A 25,323-nucleotide genomic window follows, 5' to 3' on the forward strand; every position below is an offset into this window, starting at 1 on the left:
AAAGGCGGTCCGGGGAAAATGTCACTGGTGAAAACCCACACGTGTGGCACCCTGGGACGCAGAGGGCATTTGGCACCTCTCGTCTCCTGGGTTCTGTTTGAGCGCAGGGTGACTCATGCCAGGGAGCAGACATATGACTCACGGTTTTTATTGAGCTGATGGGCTTGTCAGAGCCAAAACCTTGTCTGACATTCTTATCTAAAAACCCTAACGTTAAATCTTTTTTTTTAAATACATTCTTTCTGAGGTTATGTAGGGAAAGTATTTTAACAGCCATCAATAAAAGGTTGTTTATGCATGGGAAGCTTTGCCTGAAGGAACTTTGAACCCCCATTGCAATTTATAGATATTCACTTTAAATCTTCCTTAATGTTTTCCATGGAAGCTGGCTCCAGATACGCTCCCTGGGAGCAGAGAGTGAGACGTGTGGGTAAAAGCAGCGGGCAGAGCCGGGCAGCGCTGCGTTGGGAGGACGCATGGCAGAGGGCCACGTGGAAGAGCCGGCCACGTGCCACGGTGGCCAGGAGAAACGTCAGTCAGGGCAAACCGGTTCCCAAAGAGGGACGTGTCATGTCTAATCGGTCATCGACCTTCCCACTAAGGAAATCCCTAGCTAGACCGGAGCTGAGGAGCAACGTCACGCTAATTGAGACCTGGGACGTGATTGCTGAAGCTCACAAGTCTCTGCAGTCACACCCATGAAAGAGCCATCATGCACAGAGGAAAAAGTGATGCAGACCAATTACTGGTTATATTTTTAATAAAGCCTCTTCCACAGACATGTACAAAGTTTCCTTCCGTTGTATTCAATAGGCTTTGGGTCAGGCCTCCAAATTTGCAAATAAACTTAATGCTTTACTCATCAAAACATGTAACTGAAGTTTTGAGGGAAAACCTATAGCGACATATTAACTCTTCCATTCTTTTTTTTCATGAGTTTGTGGATATAACTGTGGTTTTATGTAAGTAAGAATTAGCTGTTTGAATAATAACATGAAATGATTGCCTAACTGAAAAAGCTCTAGGAGCTGAAAGAGTTTCCATTCATATGCTGAGCTCGCTGCATATCCCATAAAGACCTTCGCACATCGCAATAACTGGATCAAAACAGCAACAGCAAAACAGGATGCTGCAGCAAGGAGGAGCGATGATCCCAGGGCAAGACTGAATGGCTAACCTAAATTACCAGGGTTCGTTAGCCTCCGCTGCCACGTGGGTGTTACACAGGTTAAGGACTCAGGTTAGTCCCTGAGTCCAAACTACCTAGCAACAAAAATTGAGAGGCGCAGCCTGTCTCTTGTGCCGGGGCGGGAATACACACCACCTAGCCAAATTTTGGTGTGCCAGAGCAAGGGGCTGATGCAGAGGTTTAGGACAAGTTGCAAGGAGCCCACTGTTGCGTGGTGGATCTCGACCGCACTGCAGGACACCTCCGCTGTGCTGGCAGCGCTGGCATGGCCCCACGCGGGCACCTGGGGGGGGTCAGCTCATTCAATATCTCACAAATCACCTCAAACGGTCTTCCCCATTAAAAGACGTACCCCCACATCACCCTACGTCAATGCTCCGCTCTCACAATCACGCTGCAAAGTGCTAAATCTTAAACCCTCAGAGACTTCCCGCGACAAAACGCAGCGGAGTTTGCAAGCAATTCTGTAAGTGGCTTCAAAGGTAGATCAAGCTGCGTTTTGCAATCAGTGCAAAGGCGATCACCACCCTGGACTGAGCCGTCCTGGGCTGCAGAGAACAGCTGGAGCCTGCTGAGAGGGTTGTTAGTCCCAGGAATGCGCTAAAGATTAACCATCAACCCGTAGCTATTTAAGTTGGTCAGATCACAAGAAAAGCCACCTCTTGGGCTCCCCGTTTTCAAGATTTAAGAGCTTCTGCTGCTGTGGAAGGAACAGCCCAGGAGTCGGTGGTAACTCGGGGCAGGGCAGGAGCGGGTAGGTGAGGCAGGGACCTGGCCCGTGGCCGGCACCGCTCGCCCTTCCCTCCCCGGGAGCCGACCTTGGAGCCGGGCGCTGCCGTTCCCGTGTTTGCTCCGCAGCCAGGGCTGGGAACAGGGCCCGACTTCGCCCTCGAGGCTCTCCGCTTCTGCGGGGAGGCAGGGAAAGGGTGGCACGTCCCAGGTAGAAAGAAAAAAAGAGCTGCAATTCTTTTTTTTCCCCCATTCCTAATTAATAAGAAAATCCTCTTATGCTCCAACAGAAACCTGTTGTTAAGACACAGGACTCACACGGGCCACCTGGGAGCATCGCAGCCACTTCGCTCAGAAACGGGCTGCGGTGTGTGCACAGAGGGAGGGTTCGGCTCCCCTGCCCACACAGGCACGTACGGCAGGGCACGTACGGCAGGGCATGTGTGGCAGGACACGTATAGCAGGGCATGCAGGGGTGTGCAGCACCCGGGCCTCCCCTGCCCGCCCTGGGCGAAAAGCACCCTCAGATTCAAAATGTCACGGGAAAAAGAGAGCTGAGTGCAACCTGGTATGTTTATGGGTGTTATGTGCTAGGGAGGGATATAGATCTTAGGGGACTGGACTTGCTGATCAAGACTTTCCTGTTTGTAGAAGAGTTTATTATACACTTTTGTCTCCCCATTTTATCTTCCCCCCCTTTAGCCTGTTTCCCAGTACGTTTGTGGCTTTCTCAGCTCCATTTCCATCAATACTTTTCTTTAAAGCCCACTTCTTCAAGATGTTCCTCTTTCCTTCAAGACTGTCTACTGAGATTCTTTTGACTCCCCTTGTCTCAACCTGCTTTTCTGTGTCTCGCTTTTATCTGTATTTACCATATTTTCTCCTTTTCTTCCTTCCAGTTTTCCTTGCCCTCGTTAGTACTAAGAGGTAGCATTAATCATCCCAGCTGGATGGGACATCTCTAGATATCGCCTCTTCCCCCGTCCATTTTTGCTCATGCAGAAGAAGAGAAGTCTGATGACATATCCAAGAGGGAAAAGACCGTTCCAGTGACATGCTTGTGCTTCGGGACACGCTTTAGCGGTGGACTGGGCAGCGTGACGTTGACGGTTGGACTCGATGACCTGAAAGGTCTTTTCCAACCTAAACAACTCTCCAATTTGATGTCCCCCTTGGCTTGGGGGGGATGTCCCAAGCACCAAGCTGGCGGCTGGCTCCCTGCCGCAGGGACCCTGGCCGACCCACCCGGGGGCCCAACGGCGTGTACCCCACCGGCAGAGGGAAGGGAACGGTGGGGAGATGGAGATGGAGAAGAAGAAGGAGATGGAGAAGGAGAAGGAGATGGAGGTGGAGATGGAGAAGGAGATGGAGAAGGAGATGGAGAAGGAGATGGAGAAGGAGATGGAGATGGAGAAGGAGATGGAGAAGGAAGGAGATGGAGTTGGAGAAGGAGATGGAGAAGGAGATGGAGAAGGAGATGGAGATGGAGAAGGAAGGAGATGGAGTTGGAGAAGGAGATGGAGAAGAAGATGGAGATGGAAGGAGATGGAGAAGGAGATGGAGAAGGAGATGGAGATGGAAGGAGATGGAGTTGGAGAAGGAGATGGAGAAGGAGATGGAGATGGAAGGAGATGGAGTTGGAGAAGGAGATGGAGAAGGAGATGGAGAAGGAGATGGAGATGGAGAAGGAGATGGAGAAGGAGATGGAGAAGGAGATGGAGATGGAGAAGGAGATGGAGAAGGAGATGGAGAAGGAGTTGGAGAAGGAGAAGGAGATGGAGACGGAGATGGAGACGGAGGACCCCCCCCACCCCGGTGCAGCTCGTACCCCGCAGCCGTTATCGCAGCCTTTGCCTTCGGGGCCGGGAGCCCCCGCGGGGGCGGGGCCAGCCCGCAGGTGAGGGCGGGGCGAGCGGGGAGTGGCGGGGCGTGGCGGGGCGGGGCCGCCGAGCCGCGGGGCCGCCGCGGGTCTCCGTGCGGGGCGGGGGGGGGCGGCGGAAGAAGAAGAAGACGAAGAGGAGGAGGAAGAAGAAGAAAAAGAGGAGGGGGCTGCTTGGGAGCGGTGCCGGCGGCAGGTAGCATGTCCTCTGCCTCCAGAGGTGAGTCCTGGCTCCGGCTGGGGGGGCTGCATCCTGGCTGGGGGGTGGCGGCATCCCCAGAGCCCCTTTCCCTTCCCCAGAGCCCCTTTCCCTTCCCCGGCCCCGCTGGGGGCTGTTAGGGGCCGGGTCCCGTCCCCAACTTCGGGGAGCGAGCTGCCGGGTCTCCCGCTCCTTTGCTGCCGGTGACCGCAAGCGCTTTTTCAGCATTTGCCCCAAATGAGCACACCGCGAGGAGCCAAACCTTGGCAAAGCCTGGCCCCCTGGAGGTACCTTTCACGCCTACCGCCAGATGCTTTTAATAAAGCATAACCTTGCCACCCGTTTGTTTGCTTTTTTTTTTTTTCTTTCCTGTATCCCTTGCCTTTGTTAATGAGTCTGCTTAAAGCCAAAAGTGAATTATTCTTCACGGCTTGTGCGTAGCTAATGCCTTCTGGATGAGAGAATGTCTCGTGGCCAAAAGTCTGTGGGTTGTTTGCAAAGTGTCCCCACTGATTTCTTGCGCTTAATTGTGTGTTGTGCTGTTAGTCACCGGTTATCTGATCCTCTCCCTGTCCCCTGGTTGTCTGCAGAAGCACTTTTGTGCAGTGGGAGAATATAAAAAAGGTACATCTGCCTGAGGAGAGACGGTTGTGTTTACTTGTACGTTTATGTATTCATAAAAACTGTTTCTCAAACGCTTGTGAGAACAACAGTAACAAATAACTGCTTTTCTGTGGATGTGCCCAGGCACCAGGCATTAAAAGGTGAATGAATATTGTATAAACTCTTGTTCAGCTGTGGAACAAGTGTGGTATTTATTTACCTGGCTGTTCCTGGAGCAGGCACAGGAAAAAAAAATGCAGAAACCTTGTGTTTGAGTTACAGTGCTCAGCTGCAGACTGACACAGAATTACTTTATCTGACTGTTCCCAATAATTGCAATTAAATGGATTAATTTCAGTTCAAATGACTGGGGTCCAGCCCCACCTTCATTCCATAGCTAGTCCCATTACCCAGCCTGAGAAGAGGTTTACGGTAAATACCCAGATATCCTGGTTGCAGGCAAGCTGCCTTTGGTCCCTTTAAATCCTCAGGTGTCCCCTTTAGCTGCCAGCCTGCCCTGGCTGGGACAAGCCTGGCCGTCCCCTGCCTCGCTGTTCAGGGGGCTCAGATGCCGGCGGCACCCGCACCCACGCACCCGGGGGGTCCGTGTTCTCTGCAGCACCTTTGGTCTGTCCCTCTTTTTGGCCTGGGCAAAACCTATCGCTAAGGCAGCCAAGGAGCTGCACCTCTTTCTGGCTGAAAGTGTAATAATATAAACAGTATTTTATATTAAATGTTACTCAAAATAATGTCACTCTGAATAATTTGGGATCTTCCTTATATAAGCAAGGGTGGTGCTTTGCTGCTTGGTGTGTCTTGGATTCTCTTGTGTGAGCTTTAGAGCAAGCAACCCATCGTAAGCAAAAGCACAGAGACATGCTTTTATAGTCATAAAAATATAACTTGAATATTACTGCCTTTGTCACACCTGTGTTGACAATCTCAGGCCTAGCAAAGCAAATCTCACGTGCTTGATGGGTCACCGAAAGGTGAGTGTTTATGAAGGGTGGCAGTGGGATTTTTCTGCAAACGCTAAGCCTCTTAAATTGTGCCTTCTAGCAAGGAAAGCCTGTGAATAATAGATGAACTTGGCACTTCTTTTTACACTTGCTTCCAAAGTGGAGAGAGCGTTTGCGTGCTGCCAGTGGTACTTCCCCCATCGCTGTTCTCTCGACGGGCTGTTTTAGGGTCGCCCGCCGAGCACCATCCCCTGGGGTGGGGGGGTGCTGAGCTCTGGGCTGGTTCGGGCAGTTTTTGGTGTGACGGTCCTGCTGCCACCCCCCGTGTCAGGACAGAGGTGGATGGAGGAGTACCGAGGTCCAGCTGGGGAAGGGGGACCCTCGCAAGGAATTCTGCCTCCCAGCCCAGGGCCCTCGGGTCAATTTAGGGAGCTGTGCCTCGTACTGCTTCTCCGGGCTCAGCTGCTTCAGATCAGAAAAACGTTTCCATTCCAGGACTTACACCTGGGAGCAAGTGGAGGTTTCGGCCTGAATTAGGGCAGGCTGAAAGGAGAATTGATCCTGGGTTGCCTTTGTGTTGGGTGACTCAGTAGCTGCTAGATTGCAGGCAGGAGGGGAAACAGCAGCCAGCAAGAGAGAACAAACTTTGTTTAACCCCTTGTAGCATTGGTGGGAACCATCCTCTGTACCCGTGAAAAACCTCTTCCATGCTGTAGGTGTCTGGGATTTGTGCTTTATCTTCCAGCCTGGGTAAACTGTGGCACCCTGAAATCAGGGCACAACATTTGGAGTGAGTGATTTTTTTTTTTTTTTTTTTTTTTTTTTGCTTGAGGTTCAAGCCCTCGAGGGTTGTGTCTGGATATCCAGCTCCTCTTTGCTATTTGATTAGAAGCTATGATAGGAAAGGTAGCTTGCCCTTGTGCAACCTGATTTTCCTCCTCTATCCCATGTCCAGAACAGACCAGCTTGGTGATGGCCAGGAACGTGGCAGCTGCTGATGCTCCTGATTCTTAGAAGGTGGAGAAGAGTAGAAAGGAAAGCAATAAGAGTTTTTATTTTATTGCTCTTTGAATTTGTAAATCACCTAAGAATTGGAGTCCTAAGTAGTAGCCCTGGGGCGCTTAAAGCTCATGCGTTAAATTTCTTTACATTTATTTATAGTTAATTTCTAATTTAGCTGTCTGTTGTTGTCTGCCTGGGACACGAGGCAATGGTGTATGGAGATGTCTCTGGTGTGGGTGAGCTGCTCTGGATCCACCTGGGCAGTTATGCAAACCAGCTCTGTGGGGCTCTCTGTGGGAATGGCATTCCTCCTCCATCACAGCAATAAATGTTTCAAGTTGCCTAATTATGTTTTATTAGAAAATGAGCTAGTGAAGAAATGTGCTAGCCTGAGTGATCTTCCTGCAATAGTGTGGGTCGGGGTGACTCAGGGAACGCGAGGGTTTGGCCCGCAGCATTGGTGCTGTGCGGGCAGGACTGCCGTTACTGAGCTAAACGGCAGGAGCTCCGAGACCTTGAACTGAAGTGTTTTTAAAATAAATGCGTTTTCAAATGAAATATTATTGTAAGCTATCTGTAAGCTTCGTAAAGTGCAACCGCTTTTTGTCTCTTCCACTGTGAGCCCATCCACACCCTCCATGCTCTCTAAGTGGCTTTATTGTTCCTCTGTGCTAACCTTAATTGGTTCCAGACCCTTCAAATGTGCTCGTTAAAAATCAGCTTGTCTGATGTGCACCTGGGAGCTCGCTAACTACCTGGGACAGGGCTGGAAACCGGCGTCTTGAGCTCCAGACGCTCACTTCAGAGCAGTGCAGCTGACACTGGATGTCACCATTGTACAGCACAAACCCAGCCGAAGGTGCTCGCGATTTTATTCTCCCTGCGAGAAAAAGCCTTATCTCTTGTCTCCTAACTGTTCGCCCCAGGTAGGTTTTTTTCCCCCCCCTGAGAATTCCGGTATCATTGAAGCTTTGTGCTGCTTGTAATGTCTAAGCAGGACTGGGGTAATCCTCCTGAACCCAATTAAAACCAGTTCCACGCTGGTGTAGTTGTTGGGAACACAGAGCCAAGTGTGGACTGAATTCCCTGGTGGCGATGCGTTACTGTGTGCAGGATAATCGGGTTTGGTTTATAAACTTCGCAGATGGATGGCAAAAGTTTTGTTTTGTTCTTAGTTAAATTGCATGCATGTGCGAGTTATTTGTGGATTGTCTGCCTGGGATCTCTGGCCGTGTGTTTTCTGAAATAATATAGGATTGGGGTGTAGGCTGCTAGTAAAAAGTCATTGCAGTCTTCAGGGAAAATAATGTGTGAATTTATCTCTTTTCCCATCTATTAAAAAAAAATAATCGGGTGTCTACATTTTCTTTTATAAAGTACTTCTTAATGTTTGTTGCTTTAAGCTTGCAATGCCTGCCTGGCTCCAGCATGTCCCTAAGCTGAAATGGAATTAAATGGGATGGAATAATGGAATTATTCTCTATCCTTGTGTAATGAAACAAGCCCCTCTTTTTTTCTTGCTTGTACAGAAGAGAGAAACGCACGTATAGTGATGACTACCCTGCTACTCACTGAGCAAATAACACGAGAAGACCGTGGCTCGGAGGGAAAGTATGTCCTTTACGGATCCTCGTGTTCCCAAATCACCGAGGAAGCTGAATACGTGAAAAAGGTATTTCTGAAGTTGTTGTTCTGTTCCTTTCTTTGCTTCAGCAGGAGACACAGGAAGAAAAACTAATAGCTCCTGAAAGAGGAAAATTCTGACCTGCATGGTGACACGCGCTTGGAAAACCTTTTGGTTTACACATCGATTCTAGAAACACTGTTTACTCCGCGGTAGTGACTTAATTATAGCATACACTGTCTCAGGTTGGGTTAAACCACTTTAAAACTGGCGAGGTTTTTCCACCCCTCGTTTAGGACTGTTGCAAGAGACACCTCAGCGCCTGTCCCCACCCAAAGCCACCGCTCTTCCGCGGCGGAGCTGGGGCTGTTTGCTGGGAGACGCGAGGAGAAGGATGCGGGATCCCGGCCGCGGTCGGCAGAGCAGCCCTAGGGAACGGCTGGGAGCTGCGGTGGAGACGAGCGTGTCCGCGGCGAGAGGGGTCAGCTTTGCAGCTGAAGGGAGAGGGTGTCCGGTAGCATGGCTGAGGTGGGAAGATGGAAAAGAGCATGGACAAACATGTGGCTGGAGCCTCCCGGCTTACTTTGCATGCAGAGACAGTGACTAAGCAGTTAAAAAGTGTGGGATGGATGCATTGTACCTTAAAACCAGTAAGAATGACGTGAGAGATGATGCATAAAAAAAGTACATGTATCTAAGGCTGCCGTTCAGCCCGCTAGGCAGTTTGAACGTCGTGCTGGTGGTACGTACTAGTATACCTGTAGGTTTTTATTGGAAGCTGTTTGCTATATAGCATCAGTGCTGAGCTGAGTTGTACAGCTGGGCTTGGTCCCTGGAAGAGACGAGGAAGCTCTGGAGCAGGCAGTGGGCAGCCTTATCCGAAGCAGAAGTATTGGTCTGGGGTACCTGGAGGACCAGCATCTCGGGAGGTGGAGGATGACCTGTGGGACAGGCAGATCCTGCAGGTGTCAGGCAGCAAAACCGAGAGCGCAGCGCTCAGAACAGTACTTTTGAGGTGTGTGGAATAGTCGTGAGTCGTTCCTTTCCTGAATGCCAGAGGAAATGCAGGAAGAATGGAGTTTAATGAATGCATTTAATGAACTCTCATGCGTAATGACACAAGAGAAGACCTCAAACTTTTGATTTAAGTTAAATATGATTTCTTCGTTCCCTTTGTAATTACATTTATGAAGTTGCAGAATAAATGCTGTAACTTTGAAAATTTTGTGATGGATTCTTAAGCATCTCATAATATCAAATCATTTATATGAAGCAATTACTGAGAAAACAAATATATTCCCACCTCATAAAGGTCATATGAAGCAGTGCCCTGCTTGATGCTGATACCACCCTGAATGGGTAGGACATGCTTCCCCCCCCATGAGAGATCTTGTGAGCAATGAGACTCAGCCTAGTAGATCTGATATCTTATTCCTTTGCTCTAAGCAGCAGAGCACAGTGATGATAATATGCAAAGGCAGTTTTTCTGCACCCCAGCTGAGCCCAGGAGAGCGCTGTGGAGTGAGTGAGAGGAGGGTCACTGGGCTGAAACACGGCTAATTAAGAAATAACCGATCACAGAAAGTTCTTTTTAAAAAGTGCTTACTCCTTTCTCTGTTCAGGTGAGGAATGATGTTGAAGAAAAGCCTCTGTAGTTTAAAGAAAGTGATTTATGGCTTGAACCCTTTAAAAAGTACAGACTGCCCTTTGTTTGTAGTAGTTTATTTTTAACAAATGAACTTGGCGTAACGTAAGAAAGGCTGTATAAATGCCAGTACGTTCTGGCATAAATCTGACCGATTGCAGGTAGTGTTCCTTGCCCGTACCAGCTCTCGGAACTGACAGGAGGCGAGCAGTGAGCACACATTCATGAACACCTGTGGGGGGAAAATGTGGTTTAAGCAAGTTAAAACTGCTTTAAGCAAGTGGTTTGGAGCAAAGAGGCAGCCCCTAGGAAGCAAACAGATTTGGAAATGTTGTGGCTGAACAGTTAAAATATACTGGAGTAAGAAATGGTTCTTTTAACGGGAAGTGTTGGACAACATTTACTCATGTGCATTTATGCGGGCTTGCCTACAATGCAACATATGCTGCATATTGTAAAAGCTAATTAATCTTATACCTGTGCAATAACACTGTAGAGAGTGGAAGAGAGCTATTTATCAGAATCAACATGCAAATGCTTTCCAATGTAAAGCTCTGCAGAGCTGAACAAGCAAAGAGGGGTGCTTATAAGTAGCCAGGTCTTTTAGAATCAGATTCATTGCTCAAGGTCTTTTTCTATTATTTTAAAAATAATTTCCACGTGCGTTTCCTTTAGCAGTTTCCTCAAGTGTCAGACAATAAACCGGAGTCAAAAAGCAGCGTCTGGAGCTGCGGTCCTGTTGCGAGGACGATGAAGGAAACAGAAGAGCAGCTGCTGCTGGTGAGCAGAGAAAACCGAGTGCTGAAGATCAAGGTGTGTTTGGGTTGTTTTTTAGGGTTTCAGGTGAATATGTGTGCCTTGCAGTCCAGTTAGAGTCGGGTCCCAGCTGCTGCAGCACAATGCCTGCTCAGCGATCCCGTGCCGGAGCCTTCCCTTCGGGGAAGGGGCAGACTCTGCTTCGCTTTCCCGGCTGCTGCAAACTTTCATTCCAGCAGGCAATGAAATTCATATCAAAATCTGCTTCTGGGGACACTTCCCATTTGTGACTAGTGAGACAGCACAGTCAGTTCTGTTGGTAGTTGACAGCAGATGTATTTACAAGCGGTTGGAAGCATCTCTCCTTTTAAGCCGTCATCCTTTGTTTGTCATGGGGCGATGGCTCAATACTGAATAAATCTGCATTTATTTGGCAACTAAACAGCCTGTCAGATACTGCCCACAGGTGTTTAGGATTCCTTCCTTTTTTTTTTGACAAGGGTAAATACTGAAATTTGATCTTGTATAGAGGGCTTATTTTTCAGCATGTGATTATAACATCACAGTATATACGTATCGCACAATTACTCTCTCTAGCTGGAAGCCACAAGAGAAGCAGGTGTACAGGCTCTCAGATCTGCCTCCCAGAAACTGTATGAGAATTACCAGACTCGGTCAGAAGAACTGAAAAGAAGCCATGAGAATGAGAAGCAGCAAATACAGGTACAAATCTCCCCCCTGTGTGGGCATGACCATCCTGTTCACTGTCAAAATATTTACGTGGGCTCTGGCTCTCTGTGCTGCAAACTTTGACCTAGGAGCTACTGAGTCTCTTCTGCTAGCGCAGTGGGGAAGTTAAATAGGAAAATTAAAAAGAAAAATTATTTTGGTTTTATTCCTGATTCTTGGAATTGGGTCGGTAGACTTAGCTCAAAATTCCTCGAGCCCCATTCCTGTCCGTACGCTGTGCTCATGCCTACATTAATGCCCTTCTTGGTCCCAGACCTACCATCTCCAACAAGAAGAAAAGCTTCAGCAAAGCTCCAAAACCACCAGCCGCCTTGCTGAAGACATCAGGGAAAAATGTACCTGCATCGCAGAGATGGAGAAGCGAGTGCAAAGGATGGAGGAGGTATGTCCACCGGCTTCTTGTGTCTGTCTGTCTGTCCTGGCACTGGCAGTCCTGCCCTGGCAGTGCCAGCGCTTGGAAAGAGGATTTAATAGCATATTAGCTGTTGGAATTGGGACTAAAAAGATTTCTGCCATATTACACTGAATTGAGGACCTTTAGCTGTAACTATAAATAAAATGTACAATTTGAGCTCCCTCTTTTAGTTATTTAGCACTTGCTTAAAAACTGTAGAGCATCAGAGAGAAGTCTTAATTTGTAGCTATTAATGATTTCTACTCCCGAATAGTTACTCTTTCACCTTGCCCCATTGGTGTACTTCTAGCATTTGAAATGAAAATGTAGCCATCCTAGCACTAAAAACTGCTCCTTATAACCCTCAGAACACACCACTGTAAGCGCCCAAAATCCTGGGCAGCAAATGAGTGCTGTAGCCACCTGATGGCTGCTGGCACAGAAACTTACAGAAAATTTCTTCTCCTGTCTTGTGAATTTTCTTTGGTGGTGTTAATGGTGTTGGAAGAAGTGATGGCACTGTGTATCGTTTTTCTGATGTACAGTAGTGGTGGGAATTACTTCTATAGAAGGTCCATTCTAAAACTAATTTTTTCCTGTCCTGGGATTACTGTAACAATGGGGTCAATGGATGTATGTCCGTCCCCATTGCATGCAGGTGATCTTTCTGATACCAGGAGTTTTGTTATCAGTTTTGTTTAGATTTTTCCCTGTGTGGACAAGGTTTTGAGAGGTGGACGTAGCAGTAATGCAGTATTCCCTGGCCGCTCAGCATGGACTCTCACAAGACCTAAGGATTTTGCTAATTAAGTAGAGAACTGCTATTTTAAGAGAGTTCGGACTTTTCTCATGGTAAATCGGTACAGTCATCCCCTATGGATTCAATTCGGAGAGGTCCAACTGGTTTGTGTCTCCAGCTGATGTTGAAGGAGGCTGATGTAGGTGGTTATTGGTGAATTCTGCCTGTTTTCAGACACCGAGTAAAATCGTTGAATGTACAGCCAAACTTCTCTTGCTAATCAAATGGCAGGATATATAATATAGGTTTTATATAACTTGAATTGTTTCCTTAGGAAAAGAAAACTCTGATAGAGAAGAAAATGTCGCTTGAAAAGATGCTTCAACAGATGATGTCAAGGAATGAAGATGCCAAACGGTGATTAAATGCATGTGATAGTGTTTTTCTTTCTTTCTGTGGGATTATTTCATGTAGAGTGCCAGACAATCACTTGCTCAGGTTCCTTCTGGTAGTAAAATTATTCATGATGAAAGCAACTGGTTCAAAACCCAATTTACCGTGATTGCTGGAAGAAACCAAAACAGATGTTGATTCTACTGGAATTCCTAGCACTTTTCCTTCCACTTTGCATGCATTAATTGTTTCCCTTTCCTGATTCTCGCTTGGAGTCGATGTTGCTTTGGTGACATTGTGGATGCGGTAGGTGAGGCGATAACCTTCATTATTTATGTATTTACTTATCAACAGCTAGTAAGGGTGGTCCTACCGGGCAAAATATGTCTCAAACTATGGTTTGATTTGTTCTGCTCAGTAAAGAAGCCTTTAGATGTATAGTTCTGTATAAATTACAGCCAGGCATCCTCAGGAACATCCTTGCTAACAAGCTCTTGAGCCGACCCGAGGTGGGAAAGCGGCTGGCTGGGTCAGCGATCCCTGGGGATTGAAGCTGGGGTGCTCTGCTCTTGCCCGCAGGTGCCTGGATCTCCAGTGGCAGATTTCCACCCTGCGGGAGCAGATCTGCCACCTGCAGTGGGTGATCCAGGCGCAGCAGCGCAGCCTGCGCAGCGTGATACAGGAGGTCAGGCTGGTGCGGGCGTCCCACCGGGCAGGTCTTCAGGGGTCGGGAAAAGAAATGGGACACACTGGGATGGGGGCTCCTGCCTTAAGCGTACGTGCTGGGGACGAGCAGCTCGCTCGTCACGCTGTGCCCCGTTTTGCGCACCCCGCGTTCAGGCATCCACACGTATTTCAACGTTAAGATGGAAAAGGCATCCCTAAAAATGGGGTTATTGTGGTGGAGTCGGCGATTCCAGGCAGACCCCCGAGTTATCCTAGAACGTTCCCGGGGGGACCTGGCTCCCTGCCGTGCTCCCGAGGGGGACCTGTCTGACCCGGGGATCCTCGGCCAGAGGCACCTGCCCTGCAGCTTGTTTCACGTGAAGTTGCTAAAGCTGCTCCCATGAGCAAAGTGAACAGGCTGGCATCCTAGAAAGGCTGCAACAAAATTCAAAGCGATCAGCCTGCTTCCCAAAGTCACACTACAATGTGAGCTGTTTTAATTACTGACTGCTGTTTGTATGTGTGAACTCTGGCTGTACTCCCCTTGCCTCACAGAACACGGGCTTGCTTTTTCCCATCCAGTTAAGGTGAGGCCCTGTGCTAGTTAGCTTTTGTAATCAAGTTTCTGTACACACGCTAATGAGAAGTATACTTGTTATGCCAAGGAAAATGTGACACTGTGTGTTGAGAAATTGTTTTATATGTCGGTCAATCAATTAGTTTGAGTTTTTCTATGGTAAAAGACTATGGACTTGAACAGTCTGCAATTCCCCTTGTACCATGAGACATTTAACTGTGGATTTGTTTGACAGAGAGATATTTTCAATGTATTAAGGTTTCAAATCTCTTTCTTACAAACTTTATTTCCTAACTCTCAGGCAGAGGAACTGAACAATGAACTCAGAAACCAAGATAAAAAAATAGAAGACCTGACAGAGAAGCTGTCTGCACTGGAAGCACAGGTAAGGTCACAAAGTAAAAGTATATTGGAGGGAGAGAGCAAAAGTAGCGTGCTACCGTCAGGGGGCCCTTCACACTGCTGGGCTTGCATCAGTACGACACTGTCAGGGTGGTATTTCTTTGCACTGCATCTTTTACTTGGTTAAAAAACAAAAAAATCCCCCCAAACACCTTTCTAGAGGAGCAGCAGGTCCTAGCTGGCATCCAGGCTTGTCTCATCTCCTACATTATGCTGAGAGGGATTTATTTTATTTTTTCCTTGCAGAATAAAGAACTGAAAGACAGAGTGGAGTTCTGGTCTGGCCAGCCCAAGGCTAAAGTTTCAAAAGCTGTCTGGACAAAGTACGTACCTTGGGAGGTACTGTGGGGCATGGGAATGGCTGAGCTTGGGGCTCTTGCAGGGTATCATCTCTGGTGTCCCCACAGGGTTTTTGAGTGAGCTGACTCAGGCCTTGCTGGGAGCAACCAAACTTCATCCTGCAGAGATTATCCTCTCTATAAAGGAGAGGAAAAATGCAAGCTCTGCTACAAACTTAGTAGCTGATGGTGTGACTGTGGTACCCTGAGTCCTGACTCCCCCACAGCTCAAATGGGGCACGCTCAGGACATCAACCAGATGCAGAAGCTCATACATCTGTTCAAAATTAAATGGGAGCCTTTCCTGGGGGGATACAGTCCTTTGCTGTAGTAGACCTGGATGCAGGTTTCTCTCTCAGCAGGACAGGTGTTTGAAGTCAGCTCCTCCATATCCAGGGCCATAGTTATAAACCTCTGATTTATTTCATATGTGGTTGTGGTAGGTTTAAGCCTGGCTTGGGCAGGTGAGGGTGTCTGAGTGATCTCTACCTTCTTGTGCTTCATTCTGCAGCACCCCGCGAGAATATGGAGTATCCCCTTACCTGATGCTCACCAGGCTAAGGAAGCAAGAGAGCTAAAGGAACGACTGGATGTTTGTCTCCTACCCTTGCCAGAAGCACTCTTCCTGTGTGTTGCGACCTGTAACTCCTACGGCCTCTTTGTTACTCCAAAACACCTTCGGCATGTGCTGCCTCTCTACAAAAGGTGGTGCAGAAGCAGTGCTGAAGAGCTGCATTTGGAAGAATAAACCTGGAAACAAGGCGAGAGCTGATGAGGGGTGGTGAGCTCGTGAATGCCTGCGCAGTCCAGACAGCAAAGACAGCCCTGGCCATGCCTGGGGGGGGTGTTGCACTGCCGGACGAGCTCTGCGACTGCCCTCAGTTTAGGTAAGATTATAAAATAAACCTTTGGCTACCTGGTATGTTGTTACAGTTGCTGCTTTCCTAACTGCTGTTGTAGGACGGATGGAGCACAGGGTAGAGGTGGAGCAGTGGCCCTGCCCTTTCAGGGGTCTCAGCTTTCCTCTGGTGTTGGACCCTGGGGGGCACAGCATGTTTTAGGCATAGCAGCAGCATAATGTCACGGTGTCCTTGGGCAAGGAATGAGCGGATCCCTTTCTGGGTTACAGTGGCTTCTGCTTTCCGGAAAACTTACCATTTGCCATAGAAAGTTTTCTGCCCAAGTCAGCAGGAGTGTGAAGTTCCTCCTTCAGCTGAAATCCCTTTTGGAGAGGAAAGCAGCTGCTGCAGAGGGGACAGCTGTTTCTTCTCCTCCCTAAAGCAGGAGAGGTGCTGCAGTGGCCAGCAATCCCCTGTCCAAGAGATGTGGCACACCTTGGGAACTAAACAGTGTCCTCAGGGGAGTGACAGTGGCTTTGCACTCTCACATTTACCTCTGCACTGTGGGACAGAGGGAGCCCAAGAACTGCTGTGTCCCTGGTCTGTCTCTTAATCCCTCATATGCAGACAGAGCAGCATTTGGAAAAAAAAATAAAGGAAGGTGTTGATGTGTAAATATGGCTAAAGGTACTAAGTTTCAGTTTGTTCCTTTTCTTACCTAACTTTAAATAACATTATTCACAGATGGTTTAACTCCAGGATTAACTCTGTTAAGATGCAAATAAAAGCTTGGCATTTGCTTAATACAGGGGTGAGGCAGGTTGTATGTTTCCGCAGCTTGCCAGGTTATACTTACAGTAACCATTTAAGAGGTTGAGCTTTGTGAACCGTACCATTTCCCTGTCAAGTGAGCGCAAGGAGGTGATGTTCAGTCCCTTCCCATCCCTCTCTCTTAGGAGAAACCGAGCTCAACTTGAAGTCAGGGTACCAATGCTGAGCTGCCACGAGGCAGGCTGGGTGCTGGCTGTGGTGAGGTTTGCAAACAGACCCTGAGCAAGCCTCAGCCAGCCCAAAAAGCCCTGCCTCTCTTTCCCTGGTCCTCCACTTGTTTTCCTAAGCTGACACAAGGGCTAGTGCTGTGTAACTAGGCTGTACCTCTCAGGGAAAAGCCTCCACTTCCCTCTAAAACAGCTGAGACACTACATTTAAAAATGTACTTTTATTCTGAAAATAACAGTGCAGAAACTGAGTCACAGGATACATTCCTCAGCTGTATTACACAAACCCAGTCACCAGTGAATCAGTTGACAGTATGGTTTGAAGCCACAGGTACTTTGGTACAAGAGTGACATCAACATTGGTAAGCAAGCGCCACAATTCAATCAAGGGGTATCTATAATAAAAAATACTATTTGTGTTCAAGATAGTTTCAATCACACGCATAGCACAGATCTGTTGAAGACAAACATAAAACATGCTTACAGAAGGAAATGCTTAAAAGGTAATTGATACAGGATGCTTAGTGTTTATCTGGAAGGTGAAAGATACCTTAACAAAACCAAAGAAGAACCATTTAACTTCCATAAGTAAGTTGAGTAAGATACAACAGGCTGCTGCTAATACACAGTTTGTCCATTAAGCCCTATTGCACAATGAGGATGGACAACTTTAGGGTCTACTTTCTAAAGTTATGTTTTAACTAGGTAACTGTATGGAACAAAAGCACATAGCAAAGAATCATTTCCTCTGTTGCCTTTAACTAGTTAGACAGAAATAATAAATTAGAAACAGATCTGCCCAGCATCAAAGAGCATAGTCCCAAGTGAACAACATCCTCTGGAAAAAAAAAATGCACAACAAACAATAAAACTTATCCTACATGGGGGTGTGGGTTTTTTGGGGGAGGGAGGGAATTTATATTTAAAGTAGAAGAATTATTAAGAGAGGAAAGAAGCTGTGAAAATTTGGCTTTTTCTTTAAAGGTACCTCAAGCCAGGTCTCCTAGCACTCAGGTAAAAAACTATTCATTTTTACAGCTTCACATCAGTTACAACACTTTTTTCTCCTTTTCTTTATAAGTAAGATCAGAGCATGGTCTAAAACTGCTACAGTGTTCACACCTGTATAAAAATAGGAGTCACTTGAGGTTATTATTTTTACACTTGCTACTTTTTTTTCAGTTCTACTGCCAAGAATACAAATTTTAAAATAACAGCTCCAGATTTTATTTTTTTTTTAAAGTTTAGGCTGAAAACATTAGTTATATCTGTGGATTGAAATAGTTCTAGGCAATAAAACCTCTTACCTTGAAATAGTCCCAAAGAGTTGGTATGGAGCAGGTATCAAAATCACATCTTATACAACTTTTAAGAAAGTTTCTTACATGATCCAATCCTCTAAAATGTAAACATATGTATGACAACCCTTTACACATTCAGAATGTTAAATAAGATGTAGCCTTCAGAAAACAGTTAAGGCAATTGGTTTTTAAAAAGTTACCAAGACAGCAAGGAAATGGCAGCTGCTCTCAGATGTCTTTTGCTACATCATACTTAACTGTCAGTCTCAGCTGTGCAAGCAGTCAGCAAATTGCCTGTTCTTGCCTTATGTTTTCTCTTTTTTTTTTTTTAAAAAAAGCATGTTTCACGCACCCAAACACCCTTTTTTTTTTTTTTTTTTTAAAGTAAGTGAAACAAATACCTTTCCTCTTGCAAATGTCTGTAAAAAGCCACAGAAGGCAAAGGCTATAGAAAAGACAAGAGTTACTTAAGCCCCTGCTACTGTTTTTCTTTAGTACCACTACTTCTCATAGCAGGCAGGTGCTGAGCTGGACACCAGGCTGAGGACTTGGCTGGGGCTCTAAGCTGGCTGTGCCACAGCACCCTGGCTGGAAAAGGAGATGGTGAAGTGGGGAAACTGCATCAGCCAGGGGCTGAAAAATCAGGATTGTGCTGCTCTGCAAGGGCAGCCCAGAGCTGCAGCCTGCTGCTGTAACTGCAGTTTGGTACGTGCCAGGGTGGAGCAGGGCCCCTGGCCAAGCAGAGTCACTCCCCTGTCAACTGCTTTTATTTGGAAATGAGTCATTAGAACAAGGAAAAAAAACCCACACATTGCTAGCTGATCACAGATAAAAACATTTCATAAAATGAAAGCAGAAGCTTAAATGATTGTGAAGACTAAAATACATGATGTGCCACACACTATCTCCTGGTCCCCAGCCGTTTCTAATGCTCTCATGGCTCTGAACAGGTATTGCTACATGTCAGCAACAGACCCTGTAAGGACTTCTGGAGAGCACCTGCTTAAGCATCTAACAACTGTGCATTGAAGAATAGTCATTAATACTCTCCTGGCCTTTTTCAGTCAATGGAATAATTTTCTTCATGGCTGGACATTATTTAAAATAAAATAATAAAAATAAGCTCATTCACATCTGTATGCTCATGGAGTAGGTCCTTCTGTGCAGGTTTTTTTTTTTTCATTTTACCATTTTAGCTGTTGTCATTTTGCCCTGACAATAGCTCCTTACTTCATAGAGACGCTTCAGACCCAATTCAGCCCAGCACTTACACACAAGCTTAAGTAACCTCTCAAACCAGGCTCACTGGTAAACACTGTAAACATTTAAGGGCATTTCTCTTATCTAAAGCATGTTGCCTTTAGTACCACTTCTGTCCTGCAATTTCCAGCCAGCCCTAGGTATTCCCACTCCTCCGCCCATCTCTGCAGGTAACTTGTTTTATTCCTGAGGATGCAAAGCAGCCCAGGACCCTGCCCTGGCACTGGCTCGCCTCTCCCCTTGCCCAGCTAGCAGCAGGGCTGGCCGAGACACCACACTGGCATAACAAACACAGGCAGTGTAAATTCACTGCTGGAGTGATCTCTACAGCTGAAAAGGTACTTTCAATGTATGCATCAAAAAAAAAAAAAAATCCCATTTGACAACAGCACATTTCCTTTTTTGCATTCCTAAAAAAGGTCCTGGCATTACTACTGCAAGGTGAGGGGCTGGGGAAGGTGAGGGCAGGGTCAGCAAAGGATGCACAGATGCCAGAGTAAGAGCAGTAGTATCAGCTTAAAAGACATTCCCTGCTGACCATAAATTTCCTCACTCCTCTGAGTATTATCCCCAGAGTCCAAATTCACTACATGTGGCAGTTCATAAACAGAGCTGCAACACCAGACTTTGGTACCACACACTTTGGCAATGCAAGTATTTGGCAATGGATATGGGACACACTTCTTACACCAAGACAGACCAAGCGGAAGACTGCAGGCGAACAGAAGGAGCTGGAACAAGGGGGGATCACTGTAGTGCCTATAGCCATAGGTCAGCACTCCACCTCTACTCTAGTATAGCGTATTAACATCTTTTGATTCCACATTTTTACATTCATGCTTAAAACTGGGAGGACAAAAATACCTGTAGATCAGGAAGAAGAATGGAGTACGATGAGCTCTAAGGATGAGACAAGAGGTGTAACGCCATTACACTGCATATGCTAGTTAACTGGGATACACCAAGAGGATTAAGGGAACAGATTCAACAAGAGGTCAGGTAACTTGAACTGTCTTGGTAAGTATCACAGCCTGAGATGGCTGCTGGAGACAAGGAAGGCAGAACTATGCAGAGAGAAAAGGAAACCAAAATTATTCTCAGCGTAAGATCCTGTAAGTCACACCTCTGAAGGATGGCTATTACCGTCACCTTTGTCAGTGCACAGCACTGTTCAGTTCAGAAATTACCACACACGCTGCGCAGTAAAGTCTGCAGCAAGAGCACTTTACTGGAGGGATACTGGAAAACTAAAATAAAGTATTTCTAAAAGGACACAAAAAGAGACCTTGAGAAACCAGTACCTGGACTGATATTCAACACAAAAGCCCACAGGGTTAGAATACCTGCACTGACATTTAATTTTTAGTATCACTCTGGATAAAGTATCATAGGACCTTCTCTCTCCAGTCCTGATGCAGGATATCTATCGAGCAGGCTTGCAAACAAGCTGTGTTTGTGCTCAAAAGCAAATGCTTAGCTTCCAATTCAAATATGTGTAATCAAACTTTGCAACAGCAGAGTCTGGATTCAAGTTCTAGTGGGGTGGGACGAGGCTATATACTACCAGAGATGTTAAGTGAAAGCAAATTCACTTCCCAGGCCCATGTCCTGGAAGAATTTCTCAGACTGAACACAAAGTGAAACACTTCGAGCAACAGGAGTACAAAACGGTAAAAACAATAAGATACATGGCTCCAGCAAGGTATACATACAGGAGCTCACAATGCAGTCAAAAGAGCTGGAACTAGTAAAGTGCTGTGCCATGATGCCGTGCCTCATTGGCGTCACAGCAGCCTGTACACAGGACAGCACTACCCACCGTACAGATGACTCAGCTGTGCCACCCCACCGGCTCAGCAGCTCTTTTCCAGCAGGCTGCAAGCAGCTAGCAGGGGCTCACTGTGCATCTAGCTAGCTGGAAAAGCTACCTAAGGGGATCCATTAGAGCTGCAGTAGAAGTGAAGGAAAGTTCTTCAATCAGAAAGTGGGTACCAGATACACCGGGGAGAGGATCTTCCAGCATGTGGGATAGAAAAGTTCCTTTCCATACAGGCATGGCTCTGTAAGACTGTGAGTAATCGCCTTGTAGTGTCCGTCCTTTGTTGCAGTTACCATTATTTCCCAGATATTACATAAAACTTGTGAACCTTAAAGCTGCTATTGCTTTCAGTTCCTACCACAGCAGCAAGGAGTGGCCCTGAGTCATCTCTGCAGGGCTGCAGTTGCTCAGTGGGGATTCACAAGAGCTGTGACACCAGAGGAAGACAAACGGACATTGCCAAGTGGACTTAGAATGTGAATCTGCTGGTGGGTACGTGAAACCTAAGAGGAATAGTTATGAAGAAAAAATGGAGCAAGAGTCAAATGATGACAGAGAGGGGACAGAAGGCAATTTTTAGTAAGAGTTCATTATCTAGTTTTTTGCAAAGAGAGTTAACCTGATAAACAACAAAGCTGTTAGCCATTTAGAATCATTTATCATGTTCCCCTTTTCTTAAATTAATAACTGAGAGCTACTATACTACCTACCAGGAAAGGAAACATGTTTAAACTTCCCTTCCTTTCCTCCAAAGTTTTGATGGCAAAATCCTTTTGGGATAACAGTTTCAAGTGCACTCACAGATTTTTTTTTTTTTAAAACACAGAATAATAATCAGTTTCTTATATTAGCAAGTATATAAATACAAACTAAGCAATGGAATTTTTACTATAGTCATTTCCCTTTCATTCCCAGACGGACCCCTCCAGCAACACTGGGCTGCGAGAACTGGCCATGCACTCGCTGCATTGGCACTGGAGAGTTTCAGAGACTGTACCCTTACGGAACAGAGCTCCCTGGTAACAGACTGCCAGCTCTGACAATTCACAGTCACTGAAGCTCACTGGCAAGGTTAGGCGATATCTTCCTCTAGACCACACTGTTCTGGGTAACACTGCTGTATTTTTTTCTTTTTTTAATTATTATTATTCTAAAAGTGCTAGTTTCAGCAGGTGGAGAGATAAATAGAAGCCACTGAGCTTCATCAAGGTGCTTTGAAACAGTGCCAGGTTTGGGATTTTACACACCTTTGTATGAATCATCTGTCTGCTACTGAAGTCACTTTTGGCTTTGTAACAGCTTTTAGACAAGCTATACTTCAGCTGCTCTGGGAAAGACGCTTTGGTTGACTGTCAGTAATTTACCGTTCTTAGCAACTTCTTTCACTCCTGTTCAACGGACAAAAATTTGATGCTGCAAAATGAGAGATTTCTTTGAAAGTGAGACAAGGAGCTCCTCAGATCATAATTTTCAGGAATTCAAGACATTCCTTTTTTTAAAAAAAACCAAAACATATGTTTACGTTCTATGCTACATACGGAAAAGCACTACAACTTCACTTCAAAAGAAAACCCTGAACTTCCAGTCTACATATCTCAGGTAACTGAGGAACCTATCTTGAGTATCAGCCTGCTTGTTACCAGTCTACTTACATTTTCTGCCTGGGAAATCACCTGTTGACTACCACAACAGTTTTTCCACCTCTTGAGGTGTTAGGGCTTTTTATAGCCTATAAAAGGACCTGCATTATACCTGGTTGTATAGTATACACTATATATAGCCTTTAGGTATAGTCTATCATTTATATAATCTTTACAGCCTGCAAATCAGATTTCTGGCATGGTAATCGCAGCTATTTGGTTACTCACCCAATGGGTCTGCTGCTACAGATGTACCATCTGCCCTGTTAACATGCCAAATCATCAAGTAAACATTGTTTTAGGAGCTGGGCAGAAAAAACTTATTTTTTCAGCAGTGAATCTGGTAAATTCTCCATTTCTGGGAAGCACTAAAACATTTTATGAGCTTGCTATTCACAAAGTTTGCAATTTTGAATCAATCAAAACTGAAAATATTTAAATACATGAAAGTCTGCAATCCTGCCAACCCAACCAATCAAGCTTGACTTGTAAAGAGATTGTTTCCCCCCCCAAATCTGCACGCCCCCAAATGATTTTAAAGTAGCTTAAAGCACAATAAACACAAATAGACTTTTAACTACCACCTGTATAAAAACAGAACAGTTACTCTACAAAAAAGGACAGGGTAGACTAATAAATATACTGTAACTTGGTTTAGAAAATGATCTATACTTATAAATATAGTATTTTTCTTTATTTTTTCCTGTATTTGTCTTTGCTTGTGATAAGCAACTTGCTATTTCACTAGAACTTGCTTTCACCTGTAGAAGAGATCTTTTGCACTGCACCCTTCCACTGCAGCCCACTAACAAAGCAACTTCTACCCTCTGTGCTGAGGTACCTGCAAACTTCTGCAACACACTTCTATCTAGTCAGTCACATATTCTGGACTCCTGTCATTCCAAGTCCCCACATCACTTTTTTCCACTCTGCCCTCTTGCAGAGAATTTAAGAATATGAGAAAGCTGTCCTCTTTTGAAAACCTAAGTGCACAGAGGACCCAACAAAGCTGTAGCAGTAACTTAGAGGCTTGCTCAGCACAGCAGAGTTTACAGTTCCTTTCTAAGGCAGTGCAAACAGCCACAAGTTCTTTCCTGTGTCCTACCTGCGATATGTAGTTACCCAGGGAAAAGGAGAAAATGGATAGTTTCCTTAAGTTGAGGAGGGAAGAATATTTTTTGCTAATGTAAGAAGTTGTTTCATAAAATATAGTTTATCTCTGCTCCCATACATTATACTCTCTTCTTTATAAACTGTCCCTGCAGCGTCAGAATCCCTCTCCATACTTTTTCTCATAACGCTCCAATCCCTGCTTGGATTATTGGCAACACAAGCAATGCTGCACAATTCCCTGATAATTTTTTTTCAAATTCAATGCCCTACTTCCTCCCCCCAAACCCAAAATACACACACACAGCTCCCCCTTGCGCCCCGCCCCCCCGTCTCAGTGATTCAGTCAGGACGGATTCACAGCATTGCTTACTCTGTGCAAGTGATAAAGTTTTTCTTAATAGGCCACAAAATCTTTTGTATCTCTGCCTTAGAAAACACATGGTCCCTGATGCAGATTAAGAATTATAAAGAAACAGGATTTGGTGGAAAAATGGCACAGACCTAGAAAACCACCCACCTCCATTTTAATTTCAATATGCAGTGTATGCAGATAATAGGTTCTTTCCCTCCTTTTTTTTAAAAAAATAAAGCTACTTTCCTCTATTCAGTATCCAGATCACACAAAAAAATAAAGATGAGGGCTAGGGGAAAAGGAGTGGGGAAGAGAGGTGGGACAGTTTTCCATGAAGATGGCACTGTATCAGGAAGAATCATTTCAGCACAAAAGCCTCACTGAGACACAGCTTTTCGTTTTAAACCAGTTCTTTGGAGAAAAATGCACAATCCAATAAAACAATGTAACTTTGCTTCTGTGCATGGCTCAAGAGAGCTGGTTTGAATTTGGTGGTAGGTCAGCCATATTCTGATGAAATATTTTCATTGGTTCTCACAGTTTAGAGGTGATGTTTAGCAGGCACACTTTTTTTCCTCTGGTTTTGCCGAATCTAGCTTTCCCGAGCTGCCTCCATTGGCTGTGTCGGAGACCTGTGTCTTGTCCACGCACTGCTCCATACGCTTCATTATCAAGTCCAGAAGCATGTCCACAGCCTTTTCCACGTTCTGTCCGGTAGCAGCACTTGTTTCGAAGTACGGTATGCTACAGTGAAAAAGAAAAGGTTTGCTGGAGAGATTTTTAAGACAACCAAGTCTCGACTCTTTGTAACACTCTCAGTGCAGCTATCAATGGTGGGTTTAGTGGCAATGAAATGAATGGGACAGACTTCTGATTTGTTATGACTTAATTTCCTTGCTGGGCAGAACCCAAACTCCTGTTCCTAGCACACGGTGTCATGACAACACGAGCACAAAATCACCACATTAATTTACAAAACTTATCCTGGCATTTTGACTTCAAATTGCAATTGATATCAGCACAAACCTTGGCTGAAAAAGTCTTTCAGGTAACCAGAAAGTCTATTTTAAAAAGAAACCTAGGTCTGCATTACAGAAAGTTTCAGGGACCACAGAACATACCAGAAACCTTTTTTTTTTTTTTTTTTTTAGGTAGAT

The 25,323-nt window shown here is 45.7% G+C and overlaps 2 protein-coding genes across 7 annotated transcripts in view; one reads left to right on the forward strand and one right to left on the reverse strand.

Annotated features, from left to right (window-relative positions):
- The first annotated feature begins 3,879 nt into the window (after window positions 1-3,879).
- Window positions 3,880-15,758, forward strand: CCDC68 (coiled-coil domain containing 68). 4 transcript variants are annotated; one of them, XM_075020518.1, is made up of 10 exons: window positions 3,880-4,017; window positions 8,090-8,232; window positions 10,505-10,642; window positions 11,183-11,308; window positions 11,589-11,717; window positions 12,803-12,885; window positions 13,441-13,546; window positions 14,406-14,489; window positions 14,753-14,829; window positions 15,356-15,669. In XM_075020518.1, exons 1-10 carry the CDS (start codon window positions 3,999-4,001, stop codon window positions 15,420-15,422), a joined length of 972 nt encoding a protein of 323 aa, XP_074876619.1. In that variant the 5' UTR covers window positions 3,880-3,998; the 3' UTR covers window positions 15,423-15,669. The 4 variants fall into 4 exon arrangements, with proteins under 4 accessions (XP_074876619.1, XP_074876620.1, XP_074876617.1 ...); XM_075020519.1 differs by having other exon boundaries at window positions 10,508-10,642; XM_075020516.1 differs by lacking the exon at window positions 14,753-14,829 and having other exon boundaries at window positions 15,356-15,758.
- A 1,144-nt stretch (window positions 15,759-16,902) lies between these two features.
- Window positions 16,903-25,323, reverse strand: part of RAB27B (RAB27B, member RAS oncogene family) — a 30,846-nt gene continuing 22,425 nt past the window's right edge. For all 3 annotated transcript variants that reach the window (XM_075020250.1, XM_075020252.1, XM_075020251.1), the window contains one exon: window positions 16,903-24,910. In XM_075020250.1, the coding sequence (XP_074876351.1) occupies window positions 24,721-24,910 (190 nt within the window). In that variant the 3' untranslated portion in view covers window positions 16,903-24,720. The remainder of the gene's footprint in view (window positions 24,911-25,323) is intronic.

This window comes from Buteo buteo, chromosome Z, assembly GCF_964188355.1.
Source record: "Buteo buteo chromosome Z, bButBut1.hap1.1, whole genome shotgun sequence".
NCBI lineage: Eukaryota > Metazoa > Chordata > Aves > Accipitriformes > Accipitridae > Buteo > Buteo buteo.